Source organism: Struthio camelus, chromosome 19 (assembly GCF_040807025.1).
Source record: "Struthio camelus isolate bStrCam1 chromosome 19, bStrCam1.hap1, whole genome shotgun sequence".
NCBI classification, from domain to species: Eukaryota; Metazoa; Chordata; class Aves; order Struthioniformes; family Struthionidae; genus Struthio; species Struthio camelus.
In genome coordinates, this window is record NC_090960.1 from 9,396,989 (window position 1) to 9,418,708 (window position 21,720).

Below are 21,720 nucleotides of genomic sequence, written 5' to 3' on the forward strand. Positions count from 1 at the left end.
ACCCTGAGCTCGCAGGGCAACATGTGAGCAGGCAGAGTCTCAAAGGGAGAAAGCGCCCTTTGGAGCTCGCCTCTGCCCGCACGCGTGCTCCAGCACACCCTGGCAGCACAGAGAATACCTGCCACCTCCCCACCAATTCCCATGCAAGCCTTGTTGCCCAAAAAGTGGGGAGAAGTCTGCTTTTGTGGTTTGGCCGTAGCAGCAGCATCCAGGATGCCTGGGCTCCGCTCCTGGCACAGTAACAGACTGCCTGCCTGGCTGATCACCGAAACCTGCGTGTGAGCAGGAGGGGAATATGTGCTCACGGATTTCCACAGATGCATATCTGCGGCGGTGAGAGGTCCTTACCGGGTTAGGACCTGAGCAATGTATAGGAGACGTGGTAGAGGAAGGTCAGAGGTTGCCCCCTCGCAAACCCAGGGGCGCTGTGGTTATTACCAGCAGCACACAGCTCGCCACCTCAGCGTCAGCCTGAGGCATCGTTTTATCCAGTCCTACCGAAACACCTAAGAAACGCTCTAAATAATTTAGGAGAGGAATCGGTGGTTGTCTGCAGCAGGTGCATAGGGAAGACTCTGGGCTAGCCACAACCCATGGCCAAGGCTGTCAGCGCAGCCTGAACCGCAGCCGCATCAGGATGATGCGCAGTGGTGCTGTAGCAGTCCCAGAAACCGGCTTTGCCAGGAGCTGAGCAGCCCCCAGGCCACCCCCCTGAGCTCCTCTTGTCTTACGCTCACGTCTCCAAAATGGGACAGGCGCTCCCCCAACCTCGTGGGCACGGCACCAGGATTAAAGTTTGTTTCTCTGCAGTATTAGGCGTAATCCTCCTGAGCCAGGGGATTGCCACGCGGCGTCTTAAAAAGGGCAGGCGGAAAGTGGGACAGGGAAGGGGGAACGCCCCAAGCTCCTGCTGCCCCGTCTCCCTGCAGCCACCCCGAGGCAGGGGCTCTCTGGGATGTCCCAGCATCTCTGAGGCTGCTTGGGAGGGCAGAACCCCCTTTGGACACACTTTTGCTTGTCACCATCTGTTTCATTTTCTTACAAGCACAATCGTCATCCCAATTAGTCAATTAATCATTTTCCAATCAAGTAATTGACTAATCAGTTAAACACGGCTCTGGCTAAAGCCTCTAGAGATCTTCCTGGATGCAAGCAAGGAGCTTTTTGGGCAGCTTCATCATAAAGCCAAGCCAAAAGCCTTCCCCATGGCAAACGGCCCAGGGACATCTGGCAGAATGCAGGGGGGAAGCAAAAAGGGGCTGCTTTTGGGGAAGGAAGACGAGGAAGAGCTGCCCCAGGTGTGGGGCACGGGGCTGACGTGCCATGAAGCACCCGGAGGGATGTGGAAAGCGGGGTAGGGTCTGCCGAGTGAATCTGGCCCTCGCCCACCCCAGCTCTGGGCTCCTGGCCGGGTCCCTGCCTCAGCCCCCGCGCGGGGCTGCCAGGCTGCTGACGCTGGCACCTCTGCACCTCGCCGGCATGGGGAGCACCCGAATCAACCGTTCCACTGGCGGGAGGAGGCAGAGCCCCAGCGTCGGCCGCTGCAGGAGCTAATCGCAGGCTGTTTCTCCTCCCGGTGCTGGACTGAGCAGCTCCCAGGCTTTCCTGTCTGGGGGCTTGTGCGTACAGATGGTGACAGCCTCACTACAGCTCCCCGGGGCAGGGCTGGAGCCCACCACCCGGCCCGCAGGGAACGCGCCACGAGGCAAGGTGTTCCTCGTGCCTGGCCTCCCTTTGCTCTCTCCTTGCCAGCTGTGGCAGCTGGGGAATTAAAACAGCAGCAGTTTTCCTGCCCTGCGCCCCCTCTCACTTCTGCTGGGCTCTGCCACCAGCGGGGAGAGAAGTGCACCCTCCGGTTGCTTGCAAGGGCCCCAGGGGTTTGCTTCTCCCTGTATTTCCCTTTAATTTTGGGACCTTGGTCCCCCTCCTCTGCATTGCCTGGAGGAAGGAGACCATCTCCAAACACTCGGGGGCTTTTGCCCCTCAGACCCGGCTGCATCCTCCCCTCAAGCTGCTGTTTTGCCCACCACTCACCATCCTCATCCTCCGGCTCTTTCACCACCAGCTTCTCGGTTTCTGAGTCCGGATCTTCCTCCTGGAAGGAGTTAAAAACAGAGCAGCCATGAGGATAAGCTGTTGTGCCAAATAAGCCGTGCCCAGCCAGGGCCCGAGGGCCCAGCTGGGCAGAGAGGTGGCCAGACTGGAGCTTTCCAGGCGAGGGCTGCTTACTCCTTCGCTGCCTCTTGCAGGGAAGAGGGCAAAAGGATGCTAGCAAGCAGTGTTCGTTAATCTGCTTTCTTCTGGCTGGTTGGTGGCGGCTTTTTGCCCTTGTTGGGGCCTGAACTAGCCTCTTCCCTGGGGACTTCTCTGGAGGGGCCTGTCTCTCCACTGACGCTTAGCATCAGTGAAGGCCAGTAATCTCCCCATACTCATGGTGAAATTAAAGTTTTTAAGAAGTACTCTGCTAGTTCAGGGCTGAGTGAGACCAGCCGTATGAGTTCGGAGCACACTGCCCAGCCCAATATTTTCCCAGGGCTCCCAGGCCCGTGTTGCTGAAGGGACCATCCATGGAAAATAGGGAGGCAAGGCTCAGGGCAAGGCAAAGTCTTGTCCCGCCAGCCCCAACACGCCTGATCCTCTGGGCCAGGCGCCCCTACAGCACCGCAGGCACTGCTCAGCGTCCCCCGGCGCCCCGAGCACCAGGCACCCGCCAGCCCTTGGAGCCTCGGCCCCTTGCCCACGCTCTTGGCAGCATCGGCCAGTGCCACCCGACCCCGGCGCTGAGCGCCCACCGCCCAGCCTCACCCAGGCACACCGCGGATGCAAGCATGTACGCACTCGTGTCACAAAAGGCCATCTCAGTCCCTGTGCCCACAGGGCTGGGATTAAAGTTGTTTCCTCCCTTGGGGCTCTTGAGCACCAGAAATAGCATCAAGAGCACAAGAGGCCGATTTCAGGCATGATCCGGGCACAGAAGGACCACAGGCAAAGGAAGCTGCCGCCCAGGGCCACGCGGGAGACCGGGCTGCGAACGGCAGGGAGCTCTCCTGTGTGCACAGGCCAGATGGCAACGGCCTGTTACAGGACTGGGAACAGGCAGGTCCCCAGCAAAAGCCACCTTGCAGCCATGGTCCGAGCTGCTGCTCCGAAGCACAGGAGTGATAGACCATTGCAGGAAAAAAGTCATCAGAAAGCGGTGGAGAAGGGGAAGGTTTTGTTTTAAAATATATTACTCTGCCTCTGGTTTTCCACAGTTTCCTTGTGAGACATGTCCAATACTTTTGGGCCCTCATTGCTTCTCACAGGAATTATAAGACCTCGATGTGCTAACACTGGGTTTTCCCTTCACCTCCACCCTGCAATAAGGCTACGGCAGGGACTGCAGCACCTCCCTGGCCTTGCAAGAAGCCAGCTGGGACGAACAACCCATGCAAGAATCGGGGGGATTCGCCTAGGCCCCAGCTGCAAGCCCTGGCCCAGCAATAGGACCGAGCTCCTGCCTCGGACCTGTGCCCTCCTCTGCACCTCAACCACGGGCAGTCTGGCGGCGCGGGCTCTCCCGCTGCCAGCCTGATCTTCGGAGCAGAGGCAGGAGCAGCAAGTAAACAACACGCTTTTTTTTTTTTTTTTAATGCAAAGCAAGTTTGGAAATGTTTGAGCTTGCCTCCTATAAGCTACAACAGGCTTTATCAAGCCCAGATTCCTTCCCCTTGCAGGACACGCGGAAGAAAGCCACGTAAGCAGCAAGCAGGGAGAGCAAAGACCGCTACGGTCTTGGAGATAAGGCAGGCGCTCGTGGCAATGCCCCCGCGGACGTGCCTGCGTGCCCGCCGTGGAGCCCAGCACCTGGCAGAGCCCCGCGCGGGCCGGGGGGGAAGGAGCACCGCGGCGAGGGATGCGGGAGAAGAAGACGGGGGGAAGGAGACGCAAAGGAAACGAAGGTGGACGGACGGGCTGGCTGCTTGGAGGAACCGGCGACGGACCCCGTGCCAGGCCCAGCGCAGCGTTTGCAGCACGCGGCTTTGTGTAAACGGCCGGCGCTGCGGCACGCAGCCCAGAGCCCCAAACTAGGTTAGTTCGTCATCAGCGAGGAATGTGCATTATTCACAGCCATTTGGCTGCTTCTTGCCGCTGTGCTCGCGGGCTCCCCAGAAGGACGCGCGGCCGAGACCCCCGCCCCCAGCGGCGACAGCTATTTTGGGTCCCGCTTCCAAACCCGGCGCTTCCCCCCGGACCCCCGCTCACCCCTGCCGTGGCGGCAGCACCTAAACTAGCCTCTTCATCGCTGCAGAGCCAAGGAAACCACGTCAGAGGCACGCGGGGAGGCCACCGCGTGGGGATGCTTGGCCCAGGCCACGGGGGGTTTGGCGGAAGCGGCTCCTCCGGGCCGCGAGACCGGGGCAGCGCTTCCCCGGCGGGGGAGACGCAGCCCTCCCGCACAGGAGGGATCTTTCCCTGCCTGCCCGTTTGGAGCCAAGCGCGTCAGGGCATTTAACGGTGGAAGCAAGTAGAAAACGTGGGTGCTGTCTTTTTCCCAGCAGCTTCACATCCCCAGCACGGGAACCGTCCTAGCTTGGCACCGTCCTGCCTCCCAGGACGTCCCGGACACCCCCTCGTAACGGGCAGCGCCGAAACCCCACGGGATTCACGGGATCAGCCCCAGCGAGCAGCGGCGGCCCTGCCCGGAGGGGCCTCGGGCTCCGCCGGGTTGGCGGGGCAGCCAGGGCCGGGGCAGTTTCCCTGCCGGGCCCAGCAGAGAGGAGCCCCAGACCTGCCAGGAAGGAGGGTATCTCGGCTCCGTCCCGGAGGAAGAAACATTTGATGGGAGCAGAGAGCACGCAGCCTGGGAGGCCCAGCGACAGCCATAGGCCGCGTGCTCTAGCCGCGCTGGGAACCCCCTGCCCCGCGGCGGCTGATAGCTCGCTGGAGCGCAACGGTTTTCTGCTTGGATCGCTCAGAGCCAGATGCCAGCACCTCCCTTCCCCGGCGCGCTCCCGCCCCGGGCTCCGCACGTCCCTCTCCGCCTGCCTCCCCGGCCCCGCCGCTCGCTGGCACGTCCCCGCAGGCAGAGACGCAGGGCAGCCCGCGGCGGCAGGGACGGGAGGAGAGCCAGGCGCTGCTCCGGACCGGCGACGCCGGCCCACGAGAAGGGACCACCCCAGCAACGCCGCAGCAGCCCAAACCCACCGCGGCTGGAGCGAGTCCCTGCCGCCCCGGACGGCGGGGAGATGCTGATTTATCCCCGCTGCAGGCAGCCCGATAGATCTCCATCCTGCCTGAAAAATAACACGTCTCGCCAGGCCGACGTACGAGTGTCGGACAACTTGCTGCTCTGCGCCTGAACGGAGAAGACAGCCGCCAGCCATCTCCACAGCACCGCCAAGAGCCACCCGCTAGGCTGCTGTAACGTCACCACACTCATTAAACCCCCAACGCAGGCAAGGCACCGCACATCTCAGAGGCGTGTTTGCAACCCCAAGCACTGTTTTTCTCTGCTTTGAATAGACCAAGCCAGGAAAGGCCACCGAACCCCCCCTGCCATGCCCCTCCAAGCCCCCAGCCGAGCGCAGTGTGCGGGCTTTGCCCCCGTGGCTGCCTTTACCCCGAGATGATGGAGCAGCAGGGTTGCGTTTGTGCAGGGACGTTCCTGCTGCTGCTCCCAAAGCCCGGCCCGCTGTTGTGCCTGCCCGGCCCAAAATAGCGGCAGGGCTGCCCCCTGCCCAGGCAGGCAGCTGGCTCTCCCTCCCGTGCACCAAGGTCTAGCAAAAAGTAGTTGCACAGCCACGTACCACCCCATTCGACCCACGCGCCCGAGGCCGGTGCCCGGGGGAGGCACCCAAAGGTGTTTTTTGGAGAGAGGCAAAACACAAATGCTCCCAAGCCCTCCTTGTACTTCACTAGGCACCGCAGCACGCGTGGGCAGATCTCCCTACGTGGCCAGCAGCCACCTCTTGGCCCCAACGCCTGAGCTGCCCTTCCATCCGCGTGCCAAGCATGACGCAGCTATCCGAGCGAGGGGTACCAAACAGAGACCCGAAACGCTCGTGACTCGAGCCAGGCCTCGGACACCGGCGCAGCACAGAGCCACGCTCCCCTCGGTGCACGCGGGCGGGCGCGCTGCCCCGGGGCCGGGACGCTCGCGAGGAGCCGGCAGAGGTGAAGGAGAGCGTCCCGCCCGCCGCCGGGCTCAGCTGCCGGGTTTGCTGGCAGGGCCGGAGGCAGCTCCCCAGGATGCTGATGCAGCAGATCCGGGCTAGCAGAAGGAGGGGGCAGAGGAGAGGAAAGGCCTGGAGACACGCAGTCCCTTAACGCTTGCGGGCCTGCTCTGCTAGCTACCTTCTGCATCGCAGCTGCCCTTCGCAGGGTCGTATCGCCTTGAAACCCCCTCTCGCCCCCCGCTCCCGACCCCGTGCCGGGCTAGCCTGTTTTCTCAGCCCCACGTCAGCTGTGAAAGCAGAATCGCCTCGACACCCATGCAAAGCTTTCCTTTCCCTGCCCTCTCCCCAGCCCAAACGCTTCTCTCGGCTGAAGCTTTCCCCGGCTGTGCCAGGCCGGTGTCCGCAGAGGAGGATACGCGTGGGCAGGGGCCCGGTACATTGTGTCCAGCTGGCCTCAGCGCAAAATAGCAAAGCAGGGGTGGGAGCAGCCTCCCAGCAGGCTTGCAAAACAGTCGGCAGGGACAAAAACGACACACACACAAACACAAACAGCCTGGCTGTGCTCTCCATCGCTTCCAGCCAGGGCAGAGGGGAGACCCATCCCAGCCCCCCCGAGAGGAGCATCACGACACCGCCAGGGACCTTGCCCCACATTTCAGGGCTGGCTCCTTAGTCATGTCCTTAGCTGGTGGGTGCTGCTGTGCCGGATCCCCTTCAGCCGTGGGGCTACAGCAGCCGAGAGCGCTGCCCGCAGCCAAGGCCTGGGGATGCTCCCGGAGGGCAGGGCAGGATCCTGCCGGCTGCAGCTGATAAATGGAAGGGGAAGGTGTCAGGACAATGCTAGGAGACTCGACAACCAAAGAGGGTCACAAGTTACAGACTTGGATGCGTCTAGAGATTGCGGACTCCCGGCAGCTCCCCAGCTGTCTGCCCGTGCCAGGCGCTATAGCAAGTTTCTATTTGAAACACAGCCCAGAGGTGACGCAGGGAGACCGTTTCAAGCGATTGGGAGTGAGGGAAATGTGGACCAGGTCCAGATGGCACCACGACCTGCCGGAGAAGCAGGAACCCAAGTGCTCCGACTGCTGGCCCATTAGCCTGCGTTTTGCTGCGGTTTTGCTTGGGTGAGCAACAAGGAAGCCTCCCAGCAGAGAGAGAGGGCAGTGAAAAGCACCGTGGGCCAGAGGGAAGCAGCCACGTAATTATCTGGGAGCATCTGGAGGAGACTTGACATGGGCCGCCCAGGCCAGCTGCTGCAGCAAACAAAGCTCGCATTGCTGCGGGCTTCGGGAAGGAGACGCGGTAGACAGCAGCTGCCTGGCCCCAAGGACACGCAGGGCTGGGAACGTACCCAGCACGTCCCTTTGCGTCCCTCCCAGCCTGCGCCTGCTTGCAAACTTGCCGGACCTGGCCGACTTCACAGCAGCTCCTGTGCCAGGGACGCTCACATCTTAATAAAGCCCAGTTTCTAACTCTTGCCGAGGGCTTCAGAAAGTCCAGCACTGCCTGTTAAGTGCCACGGTGGGGGAGGCGACACTGGTAACTGGGTTAGACAACTCATCCCAGACTGGAGTCAGCTAGGAACAAGCTCAGGAGAACTGGGTTCCCAGGGCCCAGGCCATGAGAAGTGCAGTCAGCTAACACCTGCCTCAAAATCACAGCCCTCTTCCAAAAACAGCACCCGCCACCGCAGGGTCCAAATCCAACACCCTTAAATACTAATGCAACAATACATTTGTCTTGTCTGTTGATAGGTCTTGGCTTTAGAGCTTAAGCATTTGTTAGATCATCAGAAATGTGGTTTTGCCCTTTAGTTTCAATGGCCAATAACCAAGACGCCTATATAACGCATCTGACTGCAGCAGCTGAGGCTTAAGACAAGCAGGAGGGAGGACGAGACCTCCTGGGAAATTCCAGGCATGGGCAGCACTGGCCACGGAGGACCCCATTCGGCATTGACATCCTGAGTCACCCAGAAGAGGCATGGCTCAGACGCGTAAGCTCAGAGTTGGCCTTCCAAAATCCCCACTCTTGGCTTTGCCACCATCTGGCAACAAAGTCCTGGGCCTTTGTTGCCAGTCCTAGAAGAAAGGGGCTCAGACACCCTGGTGAAGGCTCCATAGCCCTGGGATGGGCTGGCCACATGCCTCCTTTTGCACCTCCACCAGGTTATGAAGCCCACGTTGGGGTAATAGTAAAGGGAGGTACCCAAGGGAGCAGACACCCATAAGACATTTCTGTGTGTTCAAAGCCGTATTAGCCCGCTTAAAACCCTACCCCAGAGCGAGGGAAGGGTTCCCAGGCAGGAAAGCCAAACTTAGCTCCCTGCACTAAGGGAGACAGGGTTCGGACTCGCCGTCACAGCATCATCTGGTTTTCAGCTTGTTTCTGGCCGACCAGAGCCATTTCCTCTCCGCTTCCTCCGGCCCCCAGGCAAACCCCTCGGAGCAATGGGTTTCCCTTCTCAGAAGGGATATGAGGACGCTGTCGGGCTGGTGCGTCCCCCTCTTTTTCCTCGGTCAAAGGGACTGCCCTGGCACCTACGGACAGGATGAGGAAAACCGACGGCCCCGCTCCAACTCTGGGAAAAGCAAAGATCCCAGGCTGCAAAGGAGGGGGGGAGAAATTTGTCTTGGAATAAACTCCTGGGCCTAGCATGTTGCCATTTATGGCTGCACTTTCTGATCCAAGCCTGATGCAAGACTTTGCAAGAGAGAGAGAATATGAAGAAGGCAGACACACAAGAAAGAGCCAGAAAAAGAAAAGACAGGAGGAAAAGGGGAAGGAAGAAGCTTTTTAAAAAAAAGAAGTTGGGCAGAGTTTAGCAAAGCGAGGCAGCTGCTATGCTGGCAGTTCCCTTTCACCTCGACCCCACTGTTGGGGCTCTCCATCCTCCCTGCAGCAAAAGCAGCAGCTGCTACAAAACAAGAGCTGCTTTTCTGCCCCGGGAGATGGTCCTCCCAACCTCAGGGAGCGGGGTGGCTGGTGAAGGACGTGCCTTTGTGCGGCAGAGGGGTTTTTCAGGCCTGGCCTCCCAAAAGCTCCAGAGACCGTCTGCTCCCACCAGTCCACCCCAAACACCACTGAAGAACAGCAGACGAGCTGCAGCGTGGCAGCCACTGAAGCCATGGGGCAACGCAGCCCCCAGCGAGGGGACAGGCAGCGTCGGGTCCTATTGCAGAAACCCAGGCACATCCCTTAGCAGGACGAGGTGTCTGAGCTTTGGGCCAAGCCCCTCTCAGCCCCCACAGGCAGTGTCACCTCCTAGCCCAAAGCAGCACCCCAATATTGCTTGTCAGCTTGTCCAGTGCTTCCCTCTTCTGCTAGTGCCTCTTGCAAGCAAACACCACAGACGCCAACACCAGGGCATCGCTCGCTGGGGCAGTGGGACTTCTCAGGCCACCAACCAAACCTCTGAAAGCCAGCGATGTCCTGAAGGCTGATGCCATCCAGCCCCGGGTGGTGGCAGTCCCTGCAAAAGGGAACCTCTCCTTGGTGCCTCTGCAGGCAGCAGAGGCTTTGGTTAACCAGCATCCTGGCTCTGCCGCACCTCCCAGGCTGCTGATGTTGTTGTGGTCTGATAGCGACTGGCCGCCCAGCCACAGGGTGCAGAGGCAGGAGCTTGGCCCTCGTGGCTTCTCCTCCAGCAGCAGACTACATCCGTGCAGGTCAAACACCCAGGGGACTTGCCCCAGCCTGGCCCTCCCTCCAGAAGCACCAAATAGCAGCTTGACCTCCTGGGCCCTGCAGAAAAGGCCTCACATTGCCACAAGCAGCCGTAAAGCCAAGACGCAGCCATGCTTCGAGGCCCCCTGCACTGGGTCCCAGCATTAGCACCGTGCTGCAACACCGCAGCTCAGATGGAGGGAAGGTGGGACACGTGCCCATGCTCCCCAGGTCGACCATGTATGTCCTGCTTTGCTTTGCCGTTGCTTTCTGATTTGCAGAATCACTGCAAGAGGCAACACGTTGGTTAGCGACGCAGCCTGCAATGGGCGAGAGCCGGAGCGCATCAGAGCTGTTACAGGGGTCAGCAGGAGAGTCTGCCCAGCCTTGTATCCCAGTGACACTGACCCGTGACAGACGCCAAGCCTGCAACGAGGGCGAGCACGTCGCCGCCACCCCTGCCAAACGCTCTGCGGCGACAGGAGAGCACCTGCTCCAGCCCTGGGGCAGCACAGGACCAGCCTGCTCAACTCCAACCCCAGCAAAGCTTGCCAGGAGCCAATTAAAGCCAGGCTAATTAGATACTCTCTCGCCTCCAGCACTGGGGAAAGGAGGCAGGAGGTATTTGAGGATGAAGATGCCGACTTCCCAATTTGAACAGGGCCCCTGGCTTGCTTCCTGCTGGGAGCGGGATGACTTGGGCTTTAGCCACGTGGTGCAGTCAGAGATGCTCGGGGCTCCCGAGAAAGGCACCGAGGGCACGCGGCGGGGGGAGCGCAGCCCCAGGGAGGAGGTGCCCGTGCAGGGAAGCTTTGCAGCAGAGGCAGGTGAAAGCCCCTTTGTGCCTTCGCTATCTGGCAACAGGGAAGCACGCTGTCCCGGACGGGCAGGGTTTTCACGATCTTCCCTGACTGGGCTGAGCTGGGCACTCCCAAGCACCAGGCCACCCCTGGCTGGATCACCCACACAAGATATCCCCTTTCTCCCCATCTTTGCCCACTTGGCCTTGCTCCAGCCAAGGCCTCGCAGTCCCCAGCAGCCCAACGCCGCAGCCAGGCGCCTGCTTTCCTGCCGCTCGCACCTCCCGCCACCCCTGCCGGGGAGCAGCTGGGCTGCGGGATGCCCAGCCATAAAACAGAGCTCGTGGCCAGCTGGGCAGCTGGCCCCGGGGTGCAGAAGGAAACATGGCCAGGGGTGTCTTAGCACGAGCCACCTCCACACTGCCCAGCCCCAAGACCCACACTCCCTCTGAGATGCTAGAGCCTGGTGGCCTGAACATCTTTGTTTACTCCACTCGCACTGATGGACTGTGGTCAATCCTTGACCAACTGGCCCATTCCAGCCTCCGGTGGAAGAAAAGAGCACTGATTTATTGCAGGCCTGTCCTGACTCACACACCGATGGCAACCGCATGCCTCAACCACAACTCTTGTCCCCCAAGGTGACACATTGGCACCAGGGGATCTGTCCCACTCCAGGATGACACATCAGATGCGGCTGCCCTGCCATGCCCAGTTCTGCCTGCTCGCTCTCTCCATGGCATCCCGTAGCAGGATGGCAGCCCAGTGGCACTGCTGGACCACCACCATTGAAAACCCTGCTTCGCCCCGCCATCTTCCCTTTGTCCCTTCTCTGCTTTGTTTTGGGCTTGTTACTGGGGATACCTCCACAGGACGGTCCTAGATGCACCCGCTTTCCAGAGGCTGCTCTGCACTTGCTGCGATGCTCTCATGGAGAAGTGTTGCCTGCTGGTCTGGGCACCTGCATGGGTGCTCTGTCCTCTCCTGCTTTAGCTTCCTTCCCTGCCTGTGATAGGAAAGGGCCATCTCTTCTACCCCCGCCTCTCTAGTGCAAACATTGGGAGCCTCCGGGCAGGAGGGAAGCGTTAATTAAAGAATTGGAATTTTCTGCCTGATTCTCCGGACCGGACTTGGCAGCTCCCGGCGGCTCTGCCGTTCCCCGCCGAGCAGCTTTTAATTTCAGGAGCGCTCCAACAGAAGTGCCTCATGAGTTAACAAGCTGGGAATGGCGATGAGGGCAGGCAATGACATACTAATTAACTTTTCAGTGAAGGGAGCCAGCAGAGACAAGGGGAATCACTACCAGCGGTTAACAGAGACAGGACTCCCAGGCTCCTTTCTCCTTCTTTGCCACCGATTTATTTTACAGTCTTGGGCATGACAGTGCAATGGCCCGTTCCTCCCAGAGAGGGGCAGGGAAGCCTTAACCCACACAGATTTTTACCAGCTGGTTTCACATCGCAGGTTCCCCGCTCCCCAAACAGGCCCATTCATTCAGCACGAGCAGCTCCTCTTCTAGACCGGCCCCCGCGGTTGTCCCCCGGCCGGCCGCAGGTTCCCGTACCCCGATCAAAAGCAGCCCGACATGACAGCAGGGCTGGTGCCACCCAGCCGGCAGAGCGTGGGGATCCGAGCTGCGGGGCTGTCCCCACTGCTGCTGGCTACCGAAGGACACTGGGAAAGTCACGTTGTTTTTTCCCCATGCATTTTTGGGAGCATGGCCACACGCGCTTCCAGCCTGCAGGGTACGCGCTGCAAAAAAGCCTTTTGGGGAAAAGCAGAGAGCTCCATGGCAGGTCCCCTCCCATGCTTTGCCTGCGGACCAGGCACAGGCAAGATGACAGCATCCACTGGGCAGATCCCCAGCTCGGGGCACATGGCTCTCCAAAAAAGCCAAGCCGAGCCATAACATTAACCAGGCAGCGCACAGTCCCACCAAGGCGCTAAGATCAAGATCGCATCGACTGTAAGGGCAAGAACGGGAGCTGGCACCCTGCTCCACCACCGTGCTGGGAGACCACGCGGGATGGTGTACGGAGGCAGGAGGTCAGAGCCCGAGGAAGGCAGAGAGCCACGCAGATGTTCCCAGCTCAGAGTGCTCAGCAAGCGCGCGTTCACAGCACAGGGAGAGAGCGGGCCCATCGCGGGCAGCGGGGAGCACAGCTCCAGCCAGCCATGAACACACCAACGCAGGTTCATCCGTCGGCATTTTGGTTGACTGGTTAATGGCTGCAGAGAATCTGAACCAGCCTGATGCAGTATATGCTGGGCAGATGGGGAGGGGAGGAAGAAAAAAAAAAAAGAAAGAAAAACAAAGAAAAAGAAAAAGAGAGATCTCCGAGCAGAGCTGGGCACGCTCTGCTTTCTGATGTACCAAGTCAACCAAGCAGCCCTGAGCCTGCACAGCACCCCCACACCGCAGCAGAGCAACTCCGTGGATGGTACTGGAGAACCCTGTGTGCTGAGTCACATCAAGGGACCGCAGCTCGCAGCAGAGCCAAGACGAGTTTGACAAGACACGCTTCAGCTGAAGCTGCCCTTAAAGCACTGGCTACTCTGACCAAGTCCTCGGCCCGAGGCCAGCCCCAGAGTTCGGATGGTGCCATACCCTAGACTTGGACTGGGGGGGCCAAGGACCCCAGTACCCCATCTCGCTCATTGCCCTCATGCCCCACACCTCTCCCCTTCTCAGATACCTGGTTATTCAGCAGTTCTCCAGCCACAGCGCTGTAGCCACACTCCTGCCATGAGCAGAGGGGACAGATCTGTCATCCACATGTTCAATCTTGCCCGGCCTCCTCCCAGCCCACAAGGCAGGGGAAGGTTAACTGCTGGAGGCCAGCAAGAGATGGCAACCCCCCTGGACAACCCCCATCGAACTTCCAAATAATGGGGAGAGGGGACATTGTGAAGTATGACGGCTCTATTGGACAGAGAAGTGGGACAGCAGCACTGGACAACCAGCCCTTTAGTCTCTGGTGAATCTGTCCCCCAGCTACATCAGCTGGGCTTTGGCCTAGGTAGAGGTAATGAAGGGGAATGAAGCAGCTTTGAAGATATTTGCATACCGCATACTGCAAAAAAATAGGGAGGAGACTCTCAGGGGAGACTCTCCAGAGCTGCCAACAGTCGCTCCCAGGGCATGGCCAGGCAGCTAGGTGCTGGTCCTGCTCACACGCGCACACAGCCCCCTGGACGGGCACACATTCCCTCCTCCACGCCACCCCACTGCCGGCTGCCCGGCACTGTGGGGCCACCAGCTCAGCTGGCCCGCGCTGAGCGGTCCTGGCAGCCAGGAGATCACGCAGAGGCCAGCGCTCTCACACACTTAACTCAGCAGTGAAAAACACCCCTCCCCGCTGCTGTTCTCCATCCCCAGACCCCAGCCATCACCTTTCACAGTCCTTGCCTCTGTCCGCCGCTGCCCTCACGCACTCCCTGTCCCCACAGCCCTCTCCTCTCCAGCATCCCGAGGGACGTGCCCACATCGCTCACCCTCCTACAGACACCGCACGATCCAGTCTGCCCCAGACCTCAAGAGAGGCCGTTCTCTACAGGAAGGCAGCTCCGAGGCTGCAGGGCTGTCTAGCAGGGGGCTAACTGGGTCAGACAGGGTGGAGGGGAGGCAAGACAGCACCCTGCAGTCCTCCTTCCCTCTCTCTGCCCAGGAGGGTCCAAGGGCAGGGAAGGTAACACCAAGCACACCTGCAGGCTGCCCCAAGCCCAGCCATGGGCAGGGAGCAGACGGGAGCGCGAGAGGGTGCAAGTGCAGAAGGGCCACAGATGGTCAAAGGAGCTGAGCACGTTTCTGAAGGAGAGAGGTTCGCAGAAACGTCTGCTCAGAGACTTGGACTGAAGAGCAGCCAGACAAGAGGAGAAACACTCTCAAGGAGGCTCGTGCTAGCGAAACGGCAGAGGAGCCCCGATGCTCCGGGCAGCGCTGGATGAGCTCATCTGTCTCCATGGGATGCTGCACTTTTTCAGAAAGTGCTGGGTGCACCCTGGGCCCTACAGCTGGCACAGGCCAAGTAGCCAGACGTTCTGCTGAGCTAGCCTAGTTAGGATCCTGCCAGCTAAAAGCAGGCCCAGGGGCTCTCCAGCTTGACAAGTTCACTGTAGTCAGAGGCACCAATAAATCATGCTGCAAAAGGACAGATGCGGCCAAGGCTTCCAGGACACTGCAACGAGAGAGGGAGGCTGCTCTCAGGAACCAGACCCACCAGCAAAGGGTCTGCTGGGATGGGGAGAGGGAGCGCACTGAAGCTCAGGTCCCAGAGAAGAAAACAGGAGACGAAGGCAGACCCACATCCCCAGCCCCCAGACTGGGCTCAGAGCTCACTCATACTCGCTAGAGAGAGCATCAGGATACAGATGGGGGCACTCAACCCACCAGGACTCGCCCAAAGTTGTCCAACAAGTCAGCAGCGATGCTTTCCAAGACAGAGGTTGTCTGTCTGCCTGCCTGCGCTCTGCCCATCAGCCTGGAAACCGTCAGCAAGGATTACAAATGGAGCTAATAATAGCCAGCAGGCTGCCTGGGCCCCAGGCCTGCGCTCCTGAGCTGAAACATGCTGTCTGGAGCCTGCACATTAAGGACGCATCTCTCCCGAATGTCTGAGCCACTCCTGCTACTGACTTCCCCCGCATCGGTACCAGGGGCCGCCCTGGGAGAAAGCCACAAATGCAGCAAGTTCACATTTCTCAGATTGTTACGGAGCCCAGGGTGCAACGCATTAGCCGGATCCAGAGTCCCATCTGAGCAGAGCAGGCTTTTTCCACGGCCTCTGGGTTGGCCTTTTATTTTTAAGCAAGATCCCGGGTTGGAGGAGGATTTACCAGGCATTTATAGACAGGCTTCGCTGCCCCCACTAGCCCTCCCCAGCTCAGCCAGGGGTCAGACCTTGGGATGAGCAAGGGAGGGTGAACCTTGGGATGAGCAAGGGAGGGTGAACCTAGTCCCTTCCGCCCCAGGGCGGGCAAGGAGACCAGGCCTGAGCTGATGCAAAGAAACCCCACGCTAGCAAGGGGACAGTCGGCCATGACCTCCAAAAAAAGAGCACCGAGAGGGGAAAAACAATCTCCCTCCCCCAGCACACACACCTGGATTAGCTTTTAGGAGAAGGAGAAAACTCCCAAGCTGGATTTGCAAACACGAGAGACTCACACTATCTTCCCCTCAATCCTCACCATCTTATTTTTAAGATTGCACGGGGGAGAGAGAGGGGAAACGGCCCCGCCCGCGGGCGAAACCCAGCTTTTGCCAGAACCTCTCTTGTTTTAGAGGCAAACCCGGGCTGCAGCGCTCGCCGAGAGCCGGCGGAGCCGGGCTTCGCCGTGCCGTTTGCAGGCACCGACCCCTTTCCCCGTCCCCGCGGCGCGGGAGGCAGCCGGGAGAGGGCACGGACCCGAAACAGGGCGGGACACCGGCGGCTCCCGGGAAGGGGCTCGGACCCGGGGAGAGCGGCGGGCTCCGCGGCGTGCCCCTGGGGCTGGGGAGCGGGAGCCGGGAGGGACCCGGCGCCGCCGGCCTTACCTTGCCGTCCGCATCCTGCTGGCGCCCGGGCTCCCGGGGCTCGGCGGGCGGCTGCTGCGGCAGGCTGCCGGCCGCCGCGGGGCTCGGCTCCGCCGCGGGGACCGGCTCCGCCGCCGCTGCCTCCCGCTGCTCGGCGGCCGCCGCGCCGCTCGCCTTCCCCTCGTCGCCCGCGCCGACCTCCTCCACCGGCACCCGGCCGCCTTCGTCCTCCGGCGCCGGGGCCGGCTCCGGCTCCGCTGCCCGCGGCTCGGCCGCCGCCTCGTCGCCGGGGCCGCCCTGGGGGGCCGGCTCGGCCGCCGCCGGCTGCCGGGGCTCGGCCGCCGCCGCCCGCTCCCCCTCGCCGCCCCGCAGCTTCACAAAGACCGAGGCGAGGACGAGGGCCAGGACGGTGAAGAGCAGCGGCACGGCCAGGTACAGGTCCACGGCCACGTCCATGCCTGCCCGGCTGCCGGAGCCCGCCCGCCCGCCCGCCCGCTGCCTGCCTTGCCTGCCTGCCGGGTGCGCGGCCGCCGAGGGGTGCGCGGCCAGCCCGCTCGGCCTGCGGCGGGGCTGGGCAGGCTTTCAGCCGGCTCTCACCCGGCGTCATCTCGCCGGGCCCTGCCCACAGCCCCGGCCCACCCCGCCTCCCGCCCGGAGCCGTCCCCCGGGACGCACACGCATCCCCCTCTCAGGCACGCTTACGGCTCGGGAAAGCGGGGAAGCACAAGGGAGGAGAACAAGGAAGACTGCACTGCAAGCCAGCCAGTTCTGTCTGATGCAAGTGTCCTGGGCCAGACAGGATGATCTTTGATTAGACAGTGCCTATATCCAAAAAGGCATTGCCCAAGAGTTTTGCACAGTCTTTTGAATCGTTCATAACTGTTTAACTTCAAATGGTCATCTCCTTTCTGTCTTCTCTGTGCAGGCTGGGGTGTCAGCCAGCCTCTGTGCAATGCTGAGCAACTAGCTTGCACATTATTAGTCCTCGGCTGGCTCGCGGAGGAGGCGGCATTGGTGTTTATTGCATAGGAAGGCTGCCTTATCTTTCCTTGCTAAGGAGCATCTGGCAGTGATTCTTCAGACTATTCCTCCACCTTCCCTGGGAGCTGCAGTGACAGCAGTGGCATGCTTGTGCCCTGGCCACAACATGACTTAGACTGAGAACGAGGGCACAACCGAAACTGCTTTTGCAACTACCAGGTAAACATGTGCTGAGGATGCTCGGACTGCAAGAGAGCCTCCCTCTACGCAGTAAGGAGTGCCTTGCTGCTCAGGTATTTTAAAAGTGGAACGTCAAAAAGCCATCAAAAGTCAGTAAGGAGACTAACCAGGGAGTTGTCAGGTCCTTCCAGATTCTGTCACCCAGGATTTCCGGCCTCTTGAGATTGCTGGAAGGATTAGCCACCATTTTACAGCATGTTCTGCAATTAGCTGGCCTAAACTATTCTTGCCAATGCAAAACTAGCCCTTAACTTCCTCCCAACCATGCACGAGGGGAGCAGACATGGGAACCTGCCCCCAAAGTTTCCTGCAGGAAAAAAAAAAGCTTTGGAGATGTCTCCGTGAGCAGAGCTTTTTATCGACTGACTAAAAACAAAACACAAAGACAGGATTAATTCCCCAGGGCAAGAGGAAGGAAGTGAAGCCATGATCCTCACTGCAGTTTGTCTTTACTGGTAATCCTATCAAGCAGGCAATCGTTAGCGTATGGATAATTGCATTCTTAGTAACAAGTGACCACGGTAGTTATCTTCCCTTCTCCTGTGTAGTTTTGCATTTCATGGGCCCTGGTGATCAGAGCTATCAGAAACAAACAATCCAGAGTCTGTGGTGTCACCAAACTGTTTAGCGGAGGTTTGGGGCAGCATCTTGTTCTTTTTGTGACGTACTTTTAGCCCCTTCTCTTCCCTTCCTGCCCAAATCCATTCTTTAGTTTGGTGAAGCTACCAGCTTCCAAAAGTTTGACTCACTAGATGAAAGTAATGGAAAAGCATGATGCATGCAACAGCTAGGAATGCTCATAGATATAAATAGGTCTGGAATACACTGAGACTGAGGCTCTCCATCAAGCCATTTCTGGAAGACACTTCCAGGGAGTAGAGGGAGCAAAAAGCCTTGTCTGAAGGGTGCATGGCAGGGAACGTCTCACAGGACAGGATAATCTTTGATTAGAAGCTGGCACAGGCTCCACCTATGTGATAGGTCACTATGCGTTTGGGGAGGCGATTGGGAGTATGCAGTTAAGCAGATCTGTTTGTATTTCTTCTGTTTTTAAGTAACCTTGGAAATCAGCTGACTACCTGCATAAGCCACGAAGACACCATCCCAGTTCCAACATATCTCTTCTAAGATTTCCTTTCCCTTCCCCTAAGCCCTGGAAGCTGCCCACAGCTAGAGACAAAAATAAGGTGAGTGAACTCATGGGACTGAGTGAACTCATGAGTGAACGCATTGAGACTTTCTCTGACTGGGTCCTTGCTCCAGTGTTCAGGCTCAGGGGACCCTCAGATTTGGGTCAAGGAGGAATTTCTTCAGGGCAAGACTGGCAGAGACTGCTACAGACTGGTCAGTGTGGCCTGTTAGTAGGGTGACTTGGGGCATTTTGGCCTTACACACCGACATGCACACATTTGCAGCTGTTACTCTACCCTTGATTACTGCCAACTAGAATACTTCCTGCTCTCTTTCTTTCTCTAGCACCGAGCATTTTCCACAGCTCTTGGCTGGAAGTCTGTTAGAGGGATTTTGTGCTTGTAAAAACACAGTGGTACATGGCTTGCACTGCTCTGCAAATTCACCAGTAAATGACCTGGAGATAACCGGCTGCGATCACAGGGCACCAAACTCAGGGCCCCTTCTAGCCCAGGGTTTTACCATCTCAAGTGGTGGTCCCAGCACACCAGACCATCCATACTACCAGTGCCAGACTATCTCTATTGGTGCTAATGGCAATACTTAACAAATCCTGTTCTACCATTAACCCAATGCAGATACTGAACACTTCAGTGTGTACCTTCCAAGCAGGATTTATCACCTCCTTACAATATGTGGCACTAATCCTCACAGCTTCTTCTGAGATAGGGCTCACTGAAGGGAAACCAAACAGGAGCCACAGCCAGAGACGATCACTAGCAGCTTCTGACTTCGGACCCGTAACGATTCATTATCGGGTTGCTGCAACCTACCACCCTTCTAAGGGTCATGAGAACTACAGGGCTCAGACACCTCTGAAAAACACCCATAGTCTAGAGAGCAACACCCAGGAGCGTCAAGGACACATTCGCAAGAACATGAATGTCTGATCTGACTTAGCTAACTTTATACAGTGACTCGGTGACAAAATCAGCAACAAAGCTCAGCTCCCTACACTCAGACCTGAGATAATAGCTAGATGCTCCTGCAGATCTGGTTCAATGTGATGGGGACAGTCCCCCAAACAGAATACAAATTAGGCTCAGCAGGTCCTGCATAGTACCCTCCTGTCCCCTTTGTGGTTCTCAGGAGGCGAATGGATGGATTAGACTTGCCCTGACGCAGCAGGGCTTCCACGGGAGGGATAGATTATCTGTATTGTTCTTACCATCAACTTATTCATAAAAACGCGCTGCTGTCTCTCTGAACTCCCCAGGAGATAGGAAAACCTGATCTCCAGCAGGGTGGGTGGCCCATGGAAGCTGGTGGCAACTCCCTCTTGTCTCGCTGGAGAGCCAGGTTGGCTGTCACAGGGAAGCTTGCCGCCCTCTCTACCTTCTGGCTCGACCTCTGCGCAGTAAATGCAGGCAAGGAGGGAAGGAGGGGCGGGGGGGGGGCTTGTGGCTAGGCGAAAGAGGGGAGACAAGGCAGGTGGATAACCTGCCATTGGGTATGACAATCCCATCCTCGTCCCAGGTTTAGACTGAAGCTCGAGCCTGGGAAGCTGTGAGGTGACGGCTTTGCTGAGGGCAGCCCAAAGCAGATGAAGCCAAATGAGCACGCTGCCCTCTCTTGGGAGAAAAACAGCTCTACACCAGCCGCTCCGGCTGCGGTCAGGGAAGGGGCTGGTTGGGAAACAATCCTCTGAAGGAGTCCAATCCGTGGACAAAAGCTGCTTTTACACAGTCATCAGCTACTGATCACACAGCGGGGGGAGCAAGGGGCACAGCAACAGCTGAAGAGCTTTACCAACAAAGGAGGATTCAAGCAAGCTGCAAAGACAACTGCTCCGGGAAGCATTCCCCCTCCACAGAAAATACTGTGCTGCACATCTCCCAACAGGAGGAATTTAGTTTGATTAGCTCTCTTTCCTAGTCTTCAGCCCAGGCCACTCCCGCTACTGTCAGAGTCGGGCACAGTCACCCAATCTCTCTGCCAAGGCTTTCTCCTTGCACAGATGCATCCTCTCCTCCCAAAGCAAAAAAGATGGCTGAAGCAACCTGAGTCTCAACACCCCTCTTGCCACCACAGCCATAACCAAGCATGAGCCTACAAGATCCAAGCCAGGTGAGCAGACACGTGCGGGCTCACAAGAAAAACAGCAACTGCCGATTGGCACAGACCACAGCAACTTCAGATAGAATCGCCTGTCTGGAACAAGCACTATTTGCCCAGATCCTCTAAGAGCCCATTTTCCCCTCACTGGTCCTATAGTCTGAACTCAGATTACCTCTGTAAGTCCCAGTCAGTGCTTCCCCCTCCCCCCCCCCCCCCGCCAAGGATCACAGTGTCCTCTATGCTTTCATGCCAAATGCTAGAAATTAGAAGCTATACCAAAGAGATCATCACTGTACTCACCTCATTTTTCAGTTGTCAGGCTTGTAGGTCACTAACCTGTGCGTGTTGTTCTTCATTTTGCCTGTTCACATATGGCTGTTTGCTAGCTCTGATGCTCTAGTGGCCCTCACAGAGCTGTTTAACTCACACAAGTGGCAGAATAAACGCCATTAGAAAAGATTTCAGTTCACCAAGAGGTCAGAGCCAGCACAAGGGAGGGGATGGGTGAACCTTCCTCCCACTGAAAGGAATAATCCTTTTGAACAACCCTCTTGTGAGAGCTCATTTTTATACTTTTTACCCAAATACCCACTACTAGCCCCTATGCTAGCTAGGCCTCTGGTCTCACTCAGTATGGCTATTCTTTCATCGTGTCAGAACTCTATTTTCCACTACAATTCCTTTGTGAGGGTAGTCTGAGGAGCTGTGGATGGCTTTCGAAGTTTTGAACCAGCAGTAAGATTAGCCTTGCCCTTGCAGGCAGGCTGATACAAGCTAAAAGTCCTTTTAACAGTGAACCAAAAGCTCACAGATTCCTGACTGCAGCAAAAACGCTGGCAAAAGATGCAGCCCTGGGTCTAAACAGGGCAGTGCTGCATCACAACAGCGGTTCTGATTTTCTCCTCCAGCCGTAGTGACAAGACTTCCCTGCTAGCACAGCTAAGGACATGGCTAGACCTGTGCAAACTGCCCTGACGTCCTTCTTCCCGGTAGGTTGCACAGATGCTTGCTACAGTGACTCCCTGAAGTTTCAGGTCCTTCTGTTGAACCAGAGGAAGCACAACTGTTACAGGCATCACACACAGGCAGGAGCTGCCAGTTCTCAAACCGAAAG

General features: G+C 58.4%; 1 protein-coding gene across 3 annotated transcripts in view; it reads right to left on the minus strand.

Annotated features, from left to right (window-relative positions):
* Window positions 1-16,701, minus strand: part of MXRA7 (matrix remodeling associated 7) — a 37,383-nt gene extending 20,682 nt beyond the window's left edge. Inside the window, exons 1-2 of one of the 3 annotated variants that reach the window (XM_068913552.1) lie at window positions 16,158-16,701; window positions 2,035-2,095 (exon numbers count right to left, since the gene is read on the minus strand). In XM_068913552.1, coding sequence (XP_068769653.1) covers window positions 2,035-2,095; window positions 16,158-16,592 — 496 coding nt within the window. In that variant the 5' untranslated portion in view covers window positions 16,593-16,701. The remainder of the gene's footprint in view (window positions 1-2,034; window positions 2,096-16,157) is intronic. The other 2 variants (XM_068913551.1, XM_068913550.1) reach the window with 2 other exon arrangements.
* Window positions 16,702-21,720: the final 5,019 nt, after the last annotated feature.